At 37.0% G+C, this 19,709-nt stretch overlaps 1 protein-coding gene across 1 annotated transcript in view; it reads right to left on the reverse strand.

Moving 5' to 3' along the window:
* The window catches only part of LOC139122613 (uncharacterized), a 66,503-nt gene that overhangs the window by 32,112 nt on the left and 14,682 nt on the right, over window positions 1–19,709 (reverse strand). Inside the window, exons 6-23 of the mRNA XM_070688174.1 lie at window positions 19,081–19,179; window positions 18,412–18,542; window positions 16,896–17,100; window positions 15,218–15,501; window positions 14,028–14,226; window positions 12,885–13,060; window positions 11,474–11,645; window positions 10,964–11,149; window positions 9,757–9,933; window positions 9,283–9,474; window positions 8,742–8,933; window positions 5,686–5,802; window positions 4,558–4,773; window positions 3,922–4,125; window positions 3,272–3,463; window positions 2,805–2,978; window positions 1,939–2,097; window positions 618–737 (exon numbers count right to left, since the gene is read on the reverse strand). Of these exons, the coding sequence (XP_070544275.1) occupies window positions 618–737; window positions 1,939–2,097; window positions 2,805–2,978; window positions 3,272–3,463; window positions 3,922–4,125; window positions 4,558–4,773; window positions 5,686–5,802; window positions 8,742–8,933; window positions 9,283–9,474; window positions 9,757–9,933; window positions 10,964–11,149; window positions 11,474–11,645; window positions 12,885–13,060; window positions 14,028–14,226; window positions 15,218–15,501; window positions 16,896–17,100; window positions 18,412–18,542; window positions 19,081–19,179 (3,195 nt within the window). The remainder of the gene's footprint in view (window positions 1–617; window positions 738–1,938; window positions 2,098–2,804; window positions 2,979–3,271; window positions 3,464–3,921; window positions 4,126–4,557; window positions 4,774–5,685; window positions 5,803–8,741; window positions 8,934–9,282; window positions 9,475–9,756; window positions 9,934–10,963; window positions 11,150–11,473; window positions 11,646–12,884; window positions 13,061–14,027; window positions 14,227–15,217; window positions 15,502–16,895; window positions 17,101–18,411; window positions 18,543–19,080; window positions 19,180–19,709) is intronic.

Consider the following 19,709-nt stretch of genomic DNA (forward strand, 5'->3'; position numbering starts at 1 on the left):
TGGTCTTTTATGCTATCGTATTTTGGTCCTTTTTTTCTTCCTTGGTCCTCCCCTCACTGGGCTGCTCAATAATGGGCCTAGTATTAATGTAAACCAATTTCATGTTGCCAAACAGGAGGGTCCCATTTCATCAAAAACAGTAAATGTTTACGACAGCTTGTCATTAAAGCTCTTCAAGATAGACAAATTAAAGAATAATGGAGCAAGTTTACTGCAAATAGACAAAAAATTTAGCTGAGGTGGTCCAAAATCTAAGAGGCTAGAGGCTAGACTATGTAATTAATATGCATACAAATATGCCTTCTTCAGAAAGACAAGTTACATGTCCATGAGTAAAATGTGAACATCTACCGGTATGCAAACTGTGGAGAGTAGACATCACTGCGAGAGTATTTTATTATAAACCTTTTGCTTTTTCAAGGGGCAGGTCATTTATCAGTTGTATCTAAAAGCAAACTGGCCAACAAGATAAAAAATTCAAAAGAAAACAATGGGCTAACACCATGTAAATACTCAATGACAGTAAAAACTAATGTGAGAACCAAGGAAACGAAAATGAGGACACCGTCATACATTGCTCTCCTTGACAGTTATGTCTATGTCCATTCCACACTTACCAACGCATTCTGGAAGAGGTCCACTCCAGTAAGGTTCATCATTCTGTCTTTTCATTCGAGTCTGAACACAAGCCCCTGGGGGACAACGCTTTCTTGATGGACTCCTACGACGACGATTAGCTACAGTGTATAAATTACATATCAATAAATATCTTTCAAACAGGTTTAGCTATAGACGGAACAGTTTTGAACAAAGCTTTTTTGAGTCACCAAAGTCATTGTCCTGTCACTGAACATAAATTAATTTACTCAGAGGAGACTGAAATTTCACAGAGTGAAAACTACAATACCTCATTATCAGTGTTTAATAATGACCTCTATGTTGTAAAACTCAAATTTTCGCATCTCTCATGTAGGTAGAGCTCTTTGTTATAAACACTTGAATGATCAACATACATTCCACTTTTATTTTATCAATGCAATTATCATCATTTGTTTAATTACACATGCAGGAATGACTAAAATACAACTTCAAAGGATATTGCCAATATTATGATGAACTTTAGAAAAGACATACTGTAACAACAACCTTGCATGCAACACTGACTTATTTGTCTGAATTTCTGGCAGTAGTGTTCAGTGTCCTACACATTGCTGTATATTAGGTAACAATCCTGCAACCTTGAACTGCCTGACTATGAAATCTATGATTACACTCAGTGTGACAGTTTTCGGACACCTGGGTAGTGAATTTCGCCCAATGCAGTTTCATAAATGATGAGCACTACGAAATCTTATTATCATACCTTTTGAAACTTTATTGTGTTTATCCTCAAACTGTTAACACGACGGAAGTGGTATTTAGGGGTCAAAGTTGCCAAATTGTTGACCCCATGTTGAGTGCGTAGTAATCGGACTGCTATCGCAGTAATCGGACGTCGTATTTGGAATGTGATTATAGGGGCTAAATATTGATATTTTGAAACTTCAAACCCCCGATTTTCAATTTCGATGTGTTTAGAAAACTGTTTGTAAAAATTTCGTGATAAATTAGTTACGTTTAATCCATGGACGACGCAACTATATTTTGACGTGTATAGCGCTTAGATATTGGACATGGGCTGTCTCTGTGTGTTGCGTTCGACACCTTGTATCGTACGGTGTGATTAACTTTGCCAAGTTTGGAGCGCCAAAAATAGCTTCTACCGAAAAAATAGCTATTCAAAATGGGACAGCAGCGTCACCTGACTTAATATGCGGTAACATGACTTGTAAAACGCTATCAATATGGAGCGAAATGAGTACAAAGAACAGCATGTCATTAAATGTCCGAAAACTCAGATCGTCCTAAAACTGTCACACTGAGTGTACAAATGAATACCTGTTGTGAAACCATCCATCATACATTCGATGTGGTCGTGTGGAAAAGGCATAAATCCTGGATCATTACATGTGAAATGTACAACACTTCCAAGGAAATAACTCAGAGACGCATGCTGCTGTCCTTTTGCTGGTGTGCCAGGATTGTCACAGGATCTCACTGTTATAAAAATATTGACAGAAAAAGTTGATAATTTCGAGGAATGCATCGAAGCCAGTGTGATGTTACATGTACCGGTATGTCAGTCAAGGTCACGTTTTCTAATGATTTACAAGTTTATTAGCATGAAACAACTGAACAGCAAGATATACAAGTGATACATACATTAAACAGTATTGTGTGCCCCCATTATTCTTATGAGAGACTAATGAGTGGATTGAAAAAGCAACACAAGTTTTGGAAAAATTTTGCAATTCCTCTAATAGTTTTCAAGCAGTGGCACAACTCGAAATCAAAGGTCTTAAACTTTTGCTCAAACTTTCCCAAAGCAATATTTCAACCATTCTCTTCCATATCAAGAATTAAAGTCAGGGGTCACTGTGTAAATTTTGGTACTAACGAAAATTACCAAATATACACTGATATTTGAGATTCAAAATGGCTGCCGTCCCTGTGTTATCTCTATGGGGAAAATAAAATTCCCTACTTTCACAAAACTAATCTGTTGAAAATTCTCTTTACTCCAAGAGCCTCAAACTCTGTCCTAACAAGAGGTAGGCCAAAAGAATATTGTGAAAGTTTGAGATTCTGAATAGCTGTCCCTGAGGTGCATTCTACAGTTGTAACTTAAAGTACGTAAAAACTTAAAATTTGCAAGATGCAAACTGTGCGATAATGAGAGGATATGTGTATTGTACAGTACTCACACTGACAGTGTGCGATGTCACCACTCCATGTTCCATTCAACTGGCACACTCTAAGGGCTGATCCAAATAAATGATATCCAATGTCACAGCTGTAAATGGCATCGTGTCCTTCTGTGGTTCCATCGTACTGGACATGACCGTTGCCAGGACTGACAAGGTCACCACAATCTACAGCTAATAGATGACAAAAAAATTATAAAAAAATCTGAGAATTGCTTTGTTGTTGCACAAAAACTGGCGGGCATACAGACATTCTACACGTTTTGTTCCTTGAGATATTGCAAAATTTTAATAGAACCTCACAATTTACTTTACGACCCTTGTATTGTGCAAGATCATAGCAAAAGCACAAATCTTTAAGAGAATGACATTTTCAATCATTATTTCATGATCATAGTTACTAGAAGACATTACATTTTAGCAGTTGACTCAACCATACAAGAACATACCAAACATTTTATACTTACTGCAAATCGGTAGTAGACCACTCCAGTCATACCAAATATCGGTAACTTTCTGACATATTCTCAGTCCTGGTCCAATTAGGAAATACCCTTCATCACAGCTGTACTGTACAGTGCTCTGGTAGCCATAGCTACCCGTCTCTGAGGACATCCAACTACCATGGTCTATGTCTTCTGGAGTATTACAAGTGGCAGCTGTTGTAGAAGCAAACCAATTGGTACATTCAAAACGTAAGATGGCTTCTTTTTGGTCAGAAGTTCATCACATGAATACTTGATTTGCATAATTCATAGTCAAAGTTGTGAGCTGCTTTAATTTCAAACAAGAAAAGGTTTTTGATGGTTATTTTCTGAATGAAAAGTGACATATTAAAGGCATATACAGTAAAACCTGTCTAAACTGAACCGTTTAAGGACTGAGAAAATCGGTTTGGAGAGGTGTTTGGTTTATACAGGTCCTTTTACCATAGAGTTCTACTGGAATGGGACTGGGAAAAGGGTTCAGTTTAGACAGGTTTCCAGTTTACACAGGCTTCGGTTTAGACAGGTTTCACTGTAACGGGGTATAAGAAAAAAATTCATTAAAAAATACGGAAAACGATGTTATTTTTTATGGAATCTGCTCATATGTCCTTAGTTACATGGACTTTTACCTATACACAATGGCCTGGATGCATCAAGAAAGCCTCCGGCCAGACAGGTCAGGATGTTTTCACCAGCAACAATGTAGCCTGGAACTGGTACAATAGTCACGGATGTGTTGTATGGAATCACAAAGCCACTCTCTCGTTGTATGGCCTCTGGTGGATAGCTGGTGAAGCAGGGACTCAAGTCGAGAGACACCGGGCACACCATTGCTATGATGATGGCAAAAGATGAAAAAATTATTAGATCAGTTAATTCAAATTGGTATCAATCAAACTGGAAACACTCATTCTACAAGTTGCTTTTGCATGGCGTTTTTTATCTCGTACAAAATTCAGTAACTTCCTGATCACTATGAAAAAATATATTTCAAAGCCCATCATTAATTCAAAATCCCCCTTTAAATTGTGGTGACGGGGCATGATTCCCCACCCCTCCTTTCATCCTGGATGAAATGCTGTACACACAAGTTAAGTGACTACGCAGAAATGGTGGGTACAGAACAAAGTTTATTAGTGTCAGCTCTTCCAGCATTTCTACACATCATTCTTTTCAGAATTGATAGTCATCACTAAGAACGTCATTCTCACAAATTTTATTTGTTGCAGTGTTCATTTCCAATGAAACTGGTGACTGATACTCACAAACACAGGTCCTGCCGATGATGAATGTATCCAGGGGGTTATGGCCGGTTTCTCCCATGGGTAAGAAAAATCCATTGGTGCCATTTTCTATGTACAAGGCATAACCGATATCGCAGTCACATGTGTAGCCACCGTCAATATTCGTACAGTGTTGGTTACAGCGATTTAGAATTGAATTTGAACATTCATCAACATCAACGCATCCATTATTGGTAGCTGTGAAAAATATCAGGAGAGTTAAATTCTGAATATGTATGCAGAAATTAAGGGCCGGAAAATTGGAATATGAGAATGGACGCTGTAGCACTGTTAGCATTCATAGTTTACTAAAAAAATGTATCTGCAGATGAGTTGAAATGAAATCTGAGATCCTTGCAATTGTCAGACAAGGAAAGGCTTTGACTGTGATGTCTTCGCCGAACATCATGAATTCAAATCCCATAGGGAATTTAGTGAATTTTCTACCCTGGATTGATAGCTCTTTACAGAATTGTCAACAAGGCTGTCATTCGTCCAGTTAAGCGATGTACCGGTATTCATAACATTTTGATAAATTTCATTGTGAGTGAAGTGTGATAGACTGTGTGCGCGGTTGCTTCATGAACTCATAAACAGCGTGTGGTGTGGAGGGGTCGCAGTCAGAAAAACTGTAACGACTATAGCTCATTTATTGAACCACTCTTTTTCTTTATGGGTGAGGATACAGCCATGCGATTTTGACTGTGATGTCTTTGTTAAGTGACTGGGTGCCGTACGTGTTGAGTTTGAATCCAATCAAGAATTTTCTGAATTCACTTTCATTTTTCCGGCAAGGCATGGATATCGCAACTTGTGGCAAGCAGCAAACGGATCTAAACATTACATTCATTTCTAAGCGTACCGTGCCTATACAAAAATAAGTAATCAACTGCCTTTCAAAACACAGACAACTGAGATATAATTCTGGTATTGTTGAATCCATTGGTTGAAAAATGTGGAGCAGCAGAAGGCAAGGAAAGCAGAAATAACACAAACAAAGAAAAAATCATAGTGTCACACAACATTATAATAATATTGTGCCTATTGTGCCTTTGGTAGGGCAGATTTTAGGGAAAATGGTTGTTTGTTTACTGAAGGGGTCGGTAATACCTGCCCTACCTGGTTCATAGCCTTCTTTGCACTCACAGACAAAGCTACCAGCCAAATTGCGACAAATCTGCGTATCACCAACACAATTGTGGGTACCCTCAGCGCACTCATCTCTATCTGTAAAGTGAAAAGGAAAATACCCTGTTACCGACCAGGAACTGATTGGAGAAACTTCTTATGGGTTTTGAAATTACTGGCTTCATGTTGCCAGATTTACAGTGTGCCGTGCCTGTATGTGATAAAAATAGCGTCAATGACACTGTAGCTCCCATCCTGGACTATTTAGTGTTTGTTCTCTGGTCAGATATTTGAACATGTGTGAAAGGGATAAAGTGCATGAAGTGAAAATACTTAAATGTAATGTACCGGAGACAGTGAAATATGTTTAATGTATTTATTCAGAATATAAAATGGAAAAAATACAGAATTAGATATATCGAATACTTTGATACAACCATTAACTCAACAAGTCATTTCGAATTACATAGTCCCCACTTGTAATAGGAGTATTAGTCTTGATGGGGCAGGAAAATGTGGTCATTAAGAAGTATCACTGGAGTGTATATGTTGAGATCTATGGGCACATAGGTCTATGTCGTTGTTCCCAATTTGAAACACATGAGGCATGTCTAAGTTATGGTTCTAAATCGGAAAAAAGATCAGACCTCTGGCAGTATTGGCCAGTCAAGAAATACATATGCGCATTATAAATGAGGTACAAGATGTGACATCTTAAGGTGTAATAGCCTATCAAAATTGGAGGGTATAGAACTTGTGGTTACTGAGATATGCATATATATGTATAATCAAGGTCAAAGGTCATCGAGGTCACATGACATTTTGAAAAAAAAAAATTATATTGCTAATTAATCCCTATATGCCAAAAAATCAGATCTCTAGCTCTATTCGCTTGCCCAGAATTAGATGTGTACATAATTAATGACGTAAAGCATGTGTTGTCATAAGGTCTCCCATCCTACTAAATACAAAGGACATAGCACTTGTGGTTACTTATTTATTGACATAAACATATATTTTAGGTAAAAGGTCATCGAGGTCACATGACATTTGGTCAAAAAAATTTCTCTCCTATAGTTATCCCTATATACCAAAAATCAGACATCCAGCTCTATTGGCTTGCTCAAAATTAGATATGTGCATAATTAATGAGGTACAATATGTGGCGTCATAAGGTGTCCCATCATACCATACATGAAGGGTGTAGCACTTGTGGTTACTGAGTTATGGACAAATATGTATATTTGAGGTCAAAGGTCACCGAGGTCACCTGACATTTTGTCAAAAAAATTGTATTGCTAAGTTATCCCTATATACCAAAAATCAGACCTCTAGCTCTATTGGCTCGCTCAAAATTAGATATGCACATAATTAATGAGGTACAATATGTGGCGTCATAAGGTGTCCTATCATACCATACATGAAGGGTGTAGCACTTGTGGTTACTGAGTTATAGACAAATATGTATATTTGAGGTCAAAGGTCACCGAGGTCACGCGACATTTTGTCAAAAAAATTGTATTGCTAAGTTATCCCTATGTACCAAAAATCAGACCTCTAGCTCTATTGGCTCGCTCAAAATTAGATATGTGCATAATAAATGAGGTACAATATGTGGCGTCATAAGGTGTCCCATCATACCATACATGAAGGGTGTAGCACTTGTGGTTACTGAGTTATGGACAAATATGTATATTTGAGGTCAAAGGTCACTGAGGTCACGTGACATTTTGTCAAAAAAATTGTTTTGCTAAGTTATCCCTATATACCAAAAATCAGACCTCTAGCTCTATTGGCTCGCTCAAAATTAGATATGTGCATAATTAATGAGGTACAATATGTGGCATCATAAGGTGTCCCATCATACCATATATGAAGGGTGTACCACTTGTGGTTACTGAATAATGGACAAATATGTATATTTGAGGTCAAAGGTCACTAAGGTCACGTGACATTTTGTCAAAATATCCGAGATATCTGCATGAACGGATGGACTCATGGATGGACGAACAGACGGACATGACCCAATCTATAAGCCCACTGGACTTCATCCACGGGACTAAAAATTGTGTCACTACATCCTTTTTGCAATATGAGAAACTAAATTTTTATTTTTCGTGGCCTTATACATGGGAGTCTATGGAGATCCGCCTTATACATGGGAGTCTATGGACGTGTAAACTAAAAATACGCAAATTTCAACACGATTTGCCCAAATTTGGGAAAGGTCACTCCTATGCACTTCCATACCAAGTTTCAAATCAATCGGACTTGTGGTTTCAGAGAAGATTTTTTGACCAAAAATGGGAGAAAATTACAAAAAAATTCATGAAAAATAGCAAGTCCAAGATACTGACCCAAGATTTGCACAATCATTTCATGTCAGCCCAAAGTACTTACATGCTAATTTTTCATGTAATCTGCTCAGTGGTTATTGAGTTTTTTCAATTTTGACTGTTTTTACATTTTTTCACTTAATTTGCATATTTTTGGCAATGACAACTTCATTTGAACAAAATCTCATCTACAGCCCATCATCCATGTACACACCAAATATCAAGATGAAATGTACAGCGGTTTTGGAGTTTTTGATGTTGACGGACAGACATACAGACATACAGACATACAGACATACAGACACACAGACATACAGACATACATACATACAGACATTTCCCTAGCCTATAAGAATAGCTTCCATTGCCATATATACATATGGCTATGGGAGCTAATAATCACTTTTATTCAGGGCAGAAACACTCTGTATTCTATGGAAGAGTACATCGTTCTTGATCCATTGACGGGAAGAAAGAGGGAACAAAAAATTCTGTGAAAGAATCCACCAATTTCCTATACTTATGTGCATTGCATTTAAATTCTGGAGTGAACAAGTCACCTGTTGGCCATTTGAAGAAAGAAAAACAATGATTTTTTTTTAGGTTTTTGAGCCATGTTAACATATACTTTATTCCTTTGTTTCTTAATATTCTAACAGTATTTCAGGTCTAACTTCTAACATGGCAGAGAATTCAACTTACCAACGCAAGACATCACTTCATTTGGCTCCCACAGAGTTGCCTTCATACACGTTGCCATGGTGACCGCATCACTGGATGGGAACCAGAAGCCATCTTTACAGACTAGAGTCACAGTATCGCTTACTCTGTGAGGACCTTCTGGACTTAGCATTGTTGTTGATCTGTCCACAAATAGTGGCACACATAGGGCTCCTATATGAAACAAAAATGGTCAAGATTTATCGAAAGGTAAAATCAAAGCTTCATCGACCAAATATATCATCATCAAGCTGACAGCAAATATGTTCAGCTTTCCTGTATTTTCAAAGTCAATGGTCACACCTGGAAACCTTGAAAATTTTGCATTCCATGTGTTATTACTTCCAATAATTTTTGCATGTTATCAATACACAGCTTAATGCTGATGTTATAGTACAACTGACATACTTGTTAAATTTTTTTGTTTTTATTATTTGTACATAACTTTCCTTACAACAAAACTGTATTTTTCACGGTAACTCAAACATAAGGAAAAACAGTAACCAAGCACATTCAAACTAACTTTCACAGACAGGTGGTCCTTTGGTCCACTGTCCATCTAATTTGCATGTTGCCACGGTGCTTCCAACAGGTTGGAATCCTTCAAGGCAGCCATATTGGATTACAGTGTTATACGTGAAGCCTTCTGCACGTTGATCATTGAAGTTGACGATAAAACCATTCAAAGAGGGACTCGGTTCATCACAAGTGATCTCTGTAAAGGAATACAAAGGATAAAAATCTTGTTATGTTTGCAGCAAAGGAATAATTACCATAATATAGCAGATGACCCTAAGGTTTGGTATCAGAGTTTGCTAATACAGTCACACATAATGTTTGTTTCACTGCTATTATAAATGTAACCGTTCTTGTTGATAGTTATCTTACTAATCTTATAAGAAAGCTTTTGGAGATAATTCATAAAAATAAGTTGATTGCAGCAATAATATATGGAAAAAAAAAGGAAATCAAAATTACGACATAATTGCATCTGCACCTTGACAAGTTGGCGTATCAGGACCCCAGGTGGCATCAGCTTGACAGAGTATCTGAGAGCTGCCCTCTAACCTGTATCCAGTCGTGCACTCAAATTCAGCCATGCCGCCAAAGACACGGCTTGTCAGATTTGTCATATGACAGTTCTCTGGCATGGATGGTTGTCCACAGGATACCGCTGTAAAGGAAAAAAAGAGAAAGATTTTTGTATTCATGTACAATAGCAATGATTGAAACTGTATGCTATGTGCCTAAAAAATACGACTTATATAAGAAAAGAATTGTCCAAATAGCGGTCCAAGAGGTGCATTCTACCTTGATAAATGTTGCAAAACATGCATGATATTCGCTGCTGCTGATCTACAACATGTAGTTTGAAAAATTTTGGCTTTCTTTACAAATACCGATACATTTTCTGTTCTAGCTCACAATCAGAAGTTTTGTCGTATGATTATTTACTGGTTTAAACCTAAATTTACACAGACAAAGTCTAATTTTTTGATATTCTTGTCCTTATTATCTTGTTACATGTATTTCTGAAACAATTGTCAAAAAATTTGAAATACACATATCCCTATACTAATAATAGACTTGGGACATTCATTTGGATTCAACACCATTGAAGAATTACAGACCAGACAAACAGAGGATGTTACTGTCTTTGACCTTTAACTTTTTGATAAACCATTCTGTATAGACAGTCCATGTCCATCTTCGAAAAGTATTAACGGGCTGTCCATAATTAGCACACATCACAAACAGCAGTTAAGCAAGTCTGACCAATGTCTCAGTCAGGGTATATACTTCTTTCTGTCATATGGTATAGGCCATTACCCACTAAACCCTTTCACCACCATGGTTTAGCCCAAACCCCATTGTTATCAATGGTGATTGTGGCCTTGTTCACTGGAAATTGGGGTGAATAGGTAGAGTATTGATGTCCAGTAAATTCTGTGAAATGTAGGTATGTCTGATTGGATTAAGGAGTAGAGGGCAGCTTGATACCCAATCACCCCCACACTATAGTACAGAGGTCCAGATATTCTTTTGAAGACAAAAGAGATATACAAAAGTCTGCTGGTTGGTTGGAGGGTTCACCCATTCATGACCATGGTTTGATCCAAACCCATTGCTATCAAAGGTGAGTTTGGACCTGTTGACAGCGAATTGTGAGTGAACAGGTTAACACAGTAAGGGATTGTACTTACGCCGACACTGTGGCGGGCTGTCAAATCCATCGAAGTTCCACACTCCACAGAACTCACAAGTGACGTTTGTGTAACCAGGTTGGTCAAGTTCATAACCATCGGAACAGCTGAATGTCACTTCTGTTCCGTATTGTCTGGATTCGGTGCTCAAAACAACTCCCTCTGATAAATCCAAGGCTGGGCAATCTGTCAACAGGGAATAAACGAGATGTAAATAAGTTGAAAACAGAATTTTAAAATGAATAGTCAAGGGGATAATTGAAAATGCTATCTCACCTCTGCAACAATTAATCACCACATTTTCTTTTTCATCATGAATAACGGTAGAAATGTTACAATCCCTGACAATAAATTCATATTGTGTACGTCCGTTATTACAGAAATATTTACCTAGAAAGTTTTGCTTATTTTGAATAATGTCAAACTTGACATTTTCAGAGGTCACAAGAATCTTACATAAAGTTTTTCAAAGAAAACTAGGGGGTCAAGACAAAGCACTTGACCACTCACCTTCTGAGAACCTGGCTTCAAACCCCCTAGATTTCTTGTTATCATCACTGTAAAACACCATGTAAAGGTGACCTTCTTCTGACCTTAGTGGTTGAGGCAACTCTTCTCCCTTAACTCCACCATTGTGTTCAGGTAGGAGAACTTTAGACTCCCTAGTCTTGCCATTAAATATCTATCACAACAAACCATGATTAGAATATTCATGATTTTGTTCCCTGAATAAAGTACTTCTTTTGATTGTGTGACATTTGGTAAGAAAACTGTTTCTAAATTATCATGTATGAAGTCATATGAAGGTGATGTTGCACATAACACAGTGTATTTTGCTCAAAATCACTGTTTTGCAAAGATTCATTTATAATAATTTTCCTTAATCTGTCAACCAAAGATTAAAATATTGGTTAAGTTCACCTTTATGCATGACAAGCATTCCTGAGAGAGAAAGAATTGTAAATTTATGCAAATCACCCCACTTCCTGGCTCCTTTTACTCCTGTTTTTAACATTTAAAAAAAGCTTAACTCCACTCTGGTTTAGTTTCCGGTAAAATTTTAAATTTTCTTAACAAACCGACAATTTTGTTTGGCAACAAAGTTCTTACATTTTGAATAAGAGCAATTTCAATTTTGCTTATCATGATTTTAATCACCTTTTTTTAAATATCAGTCCTTCAACCCTGCCATATAAGAACGCAAATAGATAATGTAAACAAAATTGTTGTTTTTTTCTATATGTACTTAAGTTTCAAATGAGACATTAAAGTTCATTAATTAGATTCAAGGTTTTTGACTTAACTAATTCTTATCATTAATACCAACATTGAGGCTTTCTAACCAAAATTTGTATCCCGTTCATCCTTTCAGTAAACCTTTGCTACCATATTAAACTTTAGATTCTGCTTTCTGAAAATATGTAGTATGAGGGGGTTCATCTTTGATAAGAAATATTGCTTTGATAAAAAGTGTGTTGAAGTGCCCCGCCACCCTAAGTGGTGCATTTGATACTTCTGTCGTAAATGGCTAGAAAATCTATAAAGTAATACCCTTTCCTGTTTTGATTTATGGTTAGAACATTCTACAATAATGCAATATTTGGACAGTAAGTGAACTACAAAACACAAAAACAAAACTTTTTTCCAGCTAACATGCAATAACACACACAGGGATTCAAAACTTTGATAATTCTTATTGTATGCAAGTTATTCCTAAAAATGTTATTTTTACATACTTCCGGAAAAAAGGGCCCTTATAACATGATGAAAGAAGATGAGCAAAATATTTTAATGTCGTTAGCATTGAAAATTTCATGAAAGTCAGAAGTGATAAAATAATCGGACAAAACTGCTGTACTGGGTACATGTATGCATGATATGAATGCTTGCATAAATAGTAAAAAAATTTGAAAACACTAACACAGATGTGATCTGTAGGTCGCAGTTTGAAATCATCAAAGATAATCGTTATTGGCTGGTCGTTTGGATGACTCAGTTTCCATGAGCATTCCACTCTGGCCTTGTAGGCAACCGCTGCTCCATATCCGGGACTTGCAACTATGCCACATCTGTCATTTATTTCAACATTGTCACAACCTGTATAAAGACAGCGACAACAAATTTACAAGTACTGGGAAAATTAGGAAAAAATTGTTCAAATTGGTTCTATCTAAATTGCACTTCTTTAAAATGTTACAGTACTGTTCATCAGATTTTTGTCTCCAGTAAATTTGATAACACTGAATGCTAATATCCATAGGAATATTACTCCCTATACAAACCACTCTCCCCCGTATGCATGTCTACTTCTAATAATGCTCTATTGTTAATAAAAGCAATTCGGTACACAATTTGGCATGGAATGTTTCTAATAGTTAAATTGCGATCTTTGATTAGCATATTTGCTCATGACTGCTTTGTCAAATTAATTTAAGGTGGTTCACGCCTAGATTTAAATTTTTGCCCGACGTTTCCTCAAGGAAACTTTAAACATTTCCTTTCAAAATCAAACATAAAAATCTGGGATCACCATGCAAATTTGGCACAAGAGAAAATAATTACCCAATATTTACTGATGCTTGCGATTAAAAATGGCTGCCATCCCTGTGTATAATTTTTAATTTTCACAAAAATGAGCAAGTGACTACTTTATTTCCTAGATTATGAACTTAAAAATGAGTCCTCACAACTTGTTGACCAAAATATAGTTTAAAAGTGAGAGAGTCCAAATATTAAAATTAATCTACAGTGTTTTCTTTGCATGTTCATTAAAAGGGGCACTTTGTGCCCCGTTCATCAAAATAAGGGGGGGGCCAGACTTGACATTTTAGGGGGGCAGTCACTGTTGATTCATAGTTGTCACCCTTATATGTAAGGTCGTCTTTGCTTTGCTTTGTGCGCAATTTCTGCGCTATCAGTAAGTTTTCCAGGGCAGACAATGGCTCAAAATGCGCAATTTGCGCAATCGCGCAGTCGAGAGAAAACCCTGAATCTATGCTTAAGGTAGAATATGCCTCAAAGACAGAGTGAGCATATGTACAGATATGGAAAAAGTATGAATTACCTCTTCTGTACGTAGCATGGAAACCTCTCAAAGAATTCGCAGAGTCTGAGTTCAGAACAATCCTCATGTGGTTGCCGTTGGTGATCAAAGTTCTCGGCACATCTGACCCGGAGAAAACACCAAATACTTTCTCTGTAGTTCCCCTGGAGTTATACACTGTTAGAGTATCCTTGGAGTCTTCAAACTCAAAATCTTTAAACTGATAACAGGAGAAATAAACTTTGAGAAAACTTTACACAATTTCGCATCTGAAACTTATTAGCTTTCTATATTCGTGAAGAAATTCTTCACAAATTTGGAAAATCCATCACTAATAACTAAGCTTCCATATTCAGTTTCAAGCTTCTCACCCTTATGTCCTGTAAAATGGTCCACACACATCATTGATAATGATAGCTTTTGGGCCAAACCATGGTGGTGAAAAGGTTAAAATCAAAAGTACTAAACTAATAAGTGTAATCCAAGGAGGTTAGAACTCACAATAACCAGACTGACTTTACTGGAAAGAATGACCAGTGTTTGATGAACTAGAAAACCACATTGTCTCCTAAAAGTTGAGTTTCAATCGATAAGACGTCTGTTCAGTGCCTCGGTGACAGATATTCCAATTCTCAAACTGTTGCAATACCATTAGGTCTACGACTTACGCTTATGGGGGATCATTTTTAAGCTCTTGGAGTACTAAACTTTTTAGGTAACAGCTTATTTTTGTGAAAATTTTGAATGTAATTGAATTTCCAATGTCCGTAATTGATTTTTTGGATAATTTGTGTCTCAAAGTTCCAAATTTTGCAAGGTGACCCCCTGATTAATATTTTTAAGGGGTAGTTTACAGTTTCCTTACATAAAGCTTAGCAAAAGTTGAAACCTGTGAATTTTGAGGCATGTGCTATGACCATGGATATTCACATTGTAGAATACCAACATTACATCAGTTATTGGCAATATGTTGATTGTAAGTTCTTGTATTTATGGGGGATGTTATGGGGTAAAATGCGACTTTCCAACTTTTTCAAAATAGAAGTGAGAAACTTTTTGATCATCAAAAGGTCAGTCTGAAATGAGATTGAATGTAACAACATCAGCATATATGGTACAAGTGATAGCATCTATATGCAGATGTGTGTGTGTGCATGCATACATGAACATTGACAAAAAACAGGAGACAGATGGATGTATATTGTAGTTACCTGCAGAGTTATGACGTTATTCCATCCATTATTGATATCCACATCTGGGTGTACACAGGAACCACCAGCTTGAGGGTCACTACCAGCTAGACCTTGACCCTGGTTCTCATCTGAGTCGTCGCTGGCATCTCCCTTATTCCCATTTGAGGCAAAGGAGATACTCACAAGCCAGACACACGTGGCATCCTCCGGATAAGGCTCATCTGTCTGATATCCGGGGCTGTACAGATCTTGTTCAACCCAGCTAGCCCACAGTCTCGATTCTGACTTGCATGCATGGTCATCTGTAAGATGACAGGAAAGGTATCAAGAGTCAGAGATTAGCAATGGCATCGAGGGAACAGATTTGAAAATTCTTCACTCGGTGGACACATGACTTGAGTTTAGTGAAGATGACGAATACAGTGTACATTGTCTACTACCGGTCAATGCCATGGTAACTGAAGAAAAATTATTGTTGTAGTGTATTTAACCAAAGCTACAGGTAATACGTATCTTGTTATTGGAAGGGCACACCTATTCAAGAACTTTCTCAGAATGAGCAATTAAAGGACAGTGATCTTGTGAAATGCTTCAAGTTCAGATCCCTGAGAAATGAACATTTCATGAGGTACTTTGCTCAGCCACAACCTCAAAATCAAAATTGTTGCTGTAGTTTCTTCTTTTCTGATCTATCATTAAATCCACGGAAGGGTTAAAAGTGATCTCTGAAAGAGATTTACTATATTGTTTTTTTCCCTCATTTCTTATTGGATTTACACAATCTAATTAGCTTTGTACAATCTGATTATCTCTATGACTGCCAAACCTCATCTAACTGGGCTTTGTTACCCCATTTATCTAACCCTATTGCCACCATGGTTTGGCCAAAACCCATTGTTATCAATGGTGGTCTCAGGCATGTTCATAAGGAAGTAGGGGAGATCATAGACTGTCGACAGTCCCTTGTGCTTTCTGTCTCTTATTGACGTAGTCTCTCGCAAATACAATGATGAGGGTAGTGTGTTGTGTCAACGTATGCTTTCACTTCTGTTCCCCCACCGTCGTATGTGCAATTGTACTACACCAATGGGAGACAGAAAAGGCACAAGGGACTGTCGACAGTCCAGGGAGATAAGGTTAAAATGAACTTTGACTTTCATCAGCTTTGCTTCATCAACTCTTCACATTCATCAACTCTTCACCGTAACCTCAGTGAAATGTTTAGAGAATTTCATAATGTGAAGCACGTCAGTGGAAAAGGTAGTGAGAACAAAGCACAGCAAGCTACGAATACTGTCGAAGCACCATGGAGCAGTGGTTATGATAGGTACCACACTCACTATTGGCAGATAGTGGGTATAAGACCTGGTAAGTCAAGAGTAACAGACTCAGTATCAGAGGATGGTGAGTTCCAGAGTCTAGCATGGTGTTATACCTTTGAGCAAGACACTTTACTCCTCATTTCTCTATTGGGGATTAGTGGATTATGGGTATCTCATCCTGTACTTGGGTGTTTGCCTGTTGGATGATAAATTGACTAAAAAACAAAATAATGCTGAAACACTTGTGGCCGACATGATCACAGTTTGCTGTGACACGGTCCTAGTTTACCTGGCATGCATTCAGCAATCTTACAAACATCTTACAACATTCTTACAACATTCTCGATAATTAAGAAAGTAAAAAATTGACTTACGAGCTTCCCAATGTATTCTAAAACCCCTGCCATTTACTGTTTTATCGCTGTCAAACACAAATACTGCCCTATGATTTGGAAGCGTGATCGGTTTAAGCTGACTCCGTGATCCAGTGTATTTACGTCTTCGCTTTTCTTCAGATATAATCCCATCCTTGTAGACCAAAAGGTAATCATATTTTTTCTCTAAGTCGAGATCTTCCACCTTGAAAAAAAAATTGTTTTGACAATTACATATCTTTCATTTCTAGAAATTTTTCTAAGAAAGTTTTCCAAGAAAGGTTTATCCATAATGATCTAAAGAGATTTTGTCAACATGTTGTTTGAAAGACTTCTATTTCAATCGATCAACATTAGACTGCCCTCTGTGGCCAAAGTTGAACAGGAATCACATCATTCACTCTAAAATGATCACAGCTGTTGCCCATTCAAACCAACCAGTGTAAAATACGAAAAAGTTTTGTGGGTTAACCTATTCACCGCCATGGTTTAGCCCAAACCTATTTTATTCAAAAGTCATTGTGGACCTGTGAACATGGAATAAATAGGTAAACAGGTTACTTGGTAAAATAAAATTACGTTTACGAAAAAAATAGGGTGATCCAATTAAAAGAGTGGTTGAATTGATAGGGTTTTTAAGGTAATAGAGATGTCACTAGCTCATAAGCATATATACATGTATTTTGTGGACGAGGCCTGAAATTGTCATTTCTTTCTTGATCCATTCTGTGAGAGCAGCTTAGGGCTTAAACCCCTGTGCTGACTTAATCCAAAATCTAGCAACATATTTATACAATGATTGCAATTTCAAAAGAAGACAAAAGACAGAAACACCTCATAATCTTCTTAAATCCTCAGATTAATCCTGATCCTTGGGCTTTTTGAGCCAGGGTTTAAGCATAGACAGTACTGTCTATGGTTTAAGGCAATACATGTATGTCTTTATGATCTTACAGTTATCATGTTTAAAGATAGCTCACGTACTATAATATACTATTGTAATACATCTGTCCAAATAGAAAGGTTTAAATATATTCACACTTTCAAGAACTCTTCATATCATCCTCTTTCAGTGATCAAGCACAAAAAATGAGGGTTACAGAAAAGCTTTTAGGATAAGGAAAGCAAATTGTCTAAATTTTACTGGTATTTGAAATTCAAAATTTGCCACTTAAACCCTATGTGAAAGTCTCGGGGAAGAACTAAATTTTCCATTGTCACATACCGGTAAACAAGATTGTTATCATTTCATTTGCTTCATTGTTATCATTCAATTGCTTCAAAGGTTTGAAAATGAGTCCACACAAATAGGCTAGCGGGGAATTGTAGAAAATTGAGTCTGAATATCTTCCCAAGAGGCATATATATTGTCTCGACTGACTTTTGACGATGATACAGCATTGATGAGAATATGTGTCATGACCTTAGTACAACAACTTTGTCCCTTGAATTAGATTCCTGGACTTAGTACCATGTACAAGTACTGGTATATCATCGACAAAGATTTCATACTGACCTGAAACCATATCCTTGTACCCATAGGGGCATGTACTTGCCACATGCAGCTCGCCTGGTTTGGGTAATTTTCTGGATAATTGGGATTCTCAATTGTTCCTGACTGACCCTCAAGTCTTTCAGTGCATGTACCTGTGAAAGAAAATTACAGTGAAAGGGGATAATATCACCAAATGGTACATTCATCTCAAGGGTACAGCATTTCAGTTTTTGTTAAGGCTGCCGAATTGTTATATGTGCTAATGGAAATTCCCTTTACTAAGGTTTCTCTTGATGTGTCAATGCAGCTATATTTTGGTACAGGAGAAATAAATGTGGTGCTAGCTTTAAATTATGCACATAGGTTCTCTGACCTTTTTTATGCTGGACTTTGGGAAAGTGAATATGATTTTCTGAGTTCTGTGTAATTTTTGATGCAAGAATGGGAGATGCAAAAATCCTGGTCATTTTGTTGCATTACTGCAAGGGACATGGAAATTGAAAAATCTTGTTGAAAATAAACCACTGCAATGTGTCTCCAACGTCTAGTCAGATTTACAGACCAACTGATGATGCAATGGCGTCATTAGAGAACCCTAACTTTACCTTTGATTGACAAAACTTATGATTTTAACGGCTACATCTAGCACTACAAGAGAGAGTTATACTATTTGTTGCCATGGTAACTGACCTGGGCACATGAACTCATCTGAGAGGTCATCACACTCTGCGATGCCGTTACATCGATGTGAACTGGGGATACAGTTTCCATCAGCACAACGGAAGTCATCTGTGAAAACAGAGAAATCAAATTATCCTTGATGCATGTTTCACATAAATTGTGTTACAGTAAGGGAGATAAGCTACATAATTTTATGAAATTTTATGACATTATACCCACTGCCAGTACATAAGAATGGGACACAAGAAAATATAGAGAAGTACTCTATCAAACAATGTACATGCTGACACAATATGTATCATGTCATTTTTAAGTGGTATCGAAAATTGATTATGGCTAACTTACTTTGTGGTGCCATTTTAAAAAAGGGTTTCAAAATTCTTAGTCCCTTAAACATGATTTTGCCACATATAAAGTGAGTCATAAAGTCTAAGGTGGATGACCATATTTTTGAATATTGCATATTTCTACAGGTAAAACACATAAGACTACAGAAGCCAAAGTAAAATTTCAGTTAATACAGGAATTTCATACCAGAATTGCCTAAAAAGATGAAAAGATGCATTAATTTTACTAGTTTCATGAACAAACAACTTTTTTACATTAGCGCAATTATATCAAAAGTATCTATTGGATCA

The sequence above is a fragment of the Ptychodera flava genome, chromosome 22 (genome assembly GCF_041260155.1).
Source record: "Ptychodera flava strain L36383 chromosome 22, AS_Pfla_20210202, whole genome shotgun sequence".
Classification (NCBI taxonomy): Eukaryota; Metazoa; Hemichordata; class Enteropneusta; family Ptychoderidae; genus Ptychodera; species Ptychodera flava.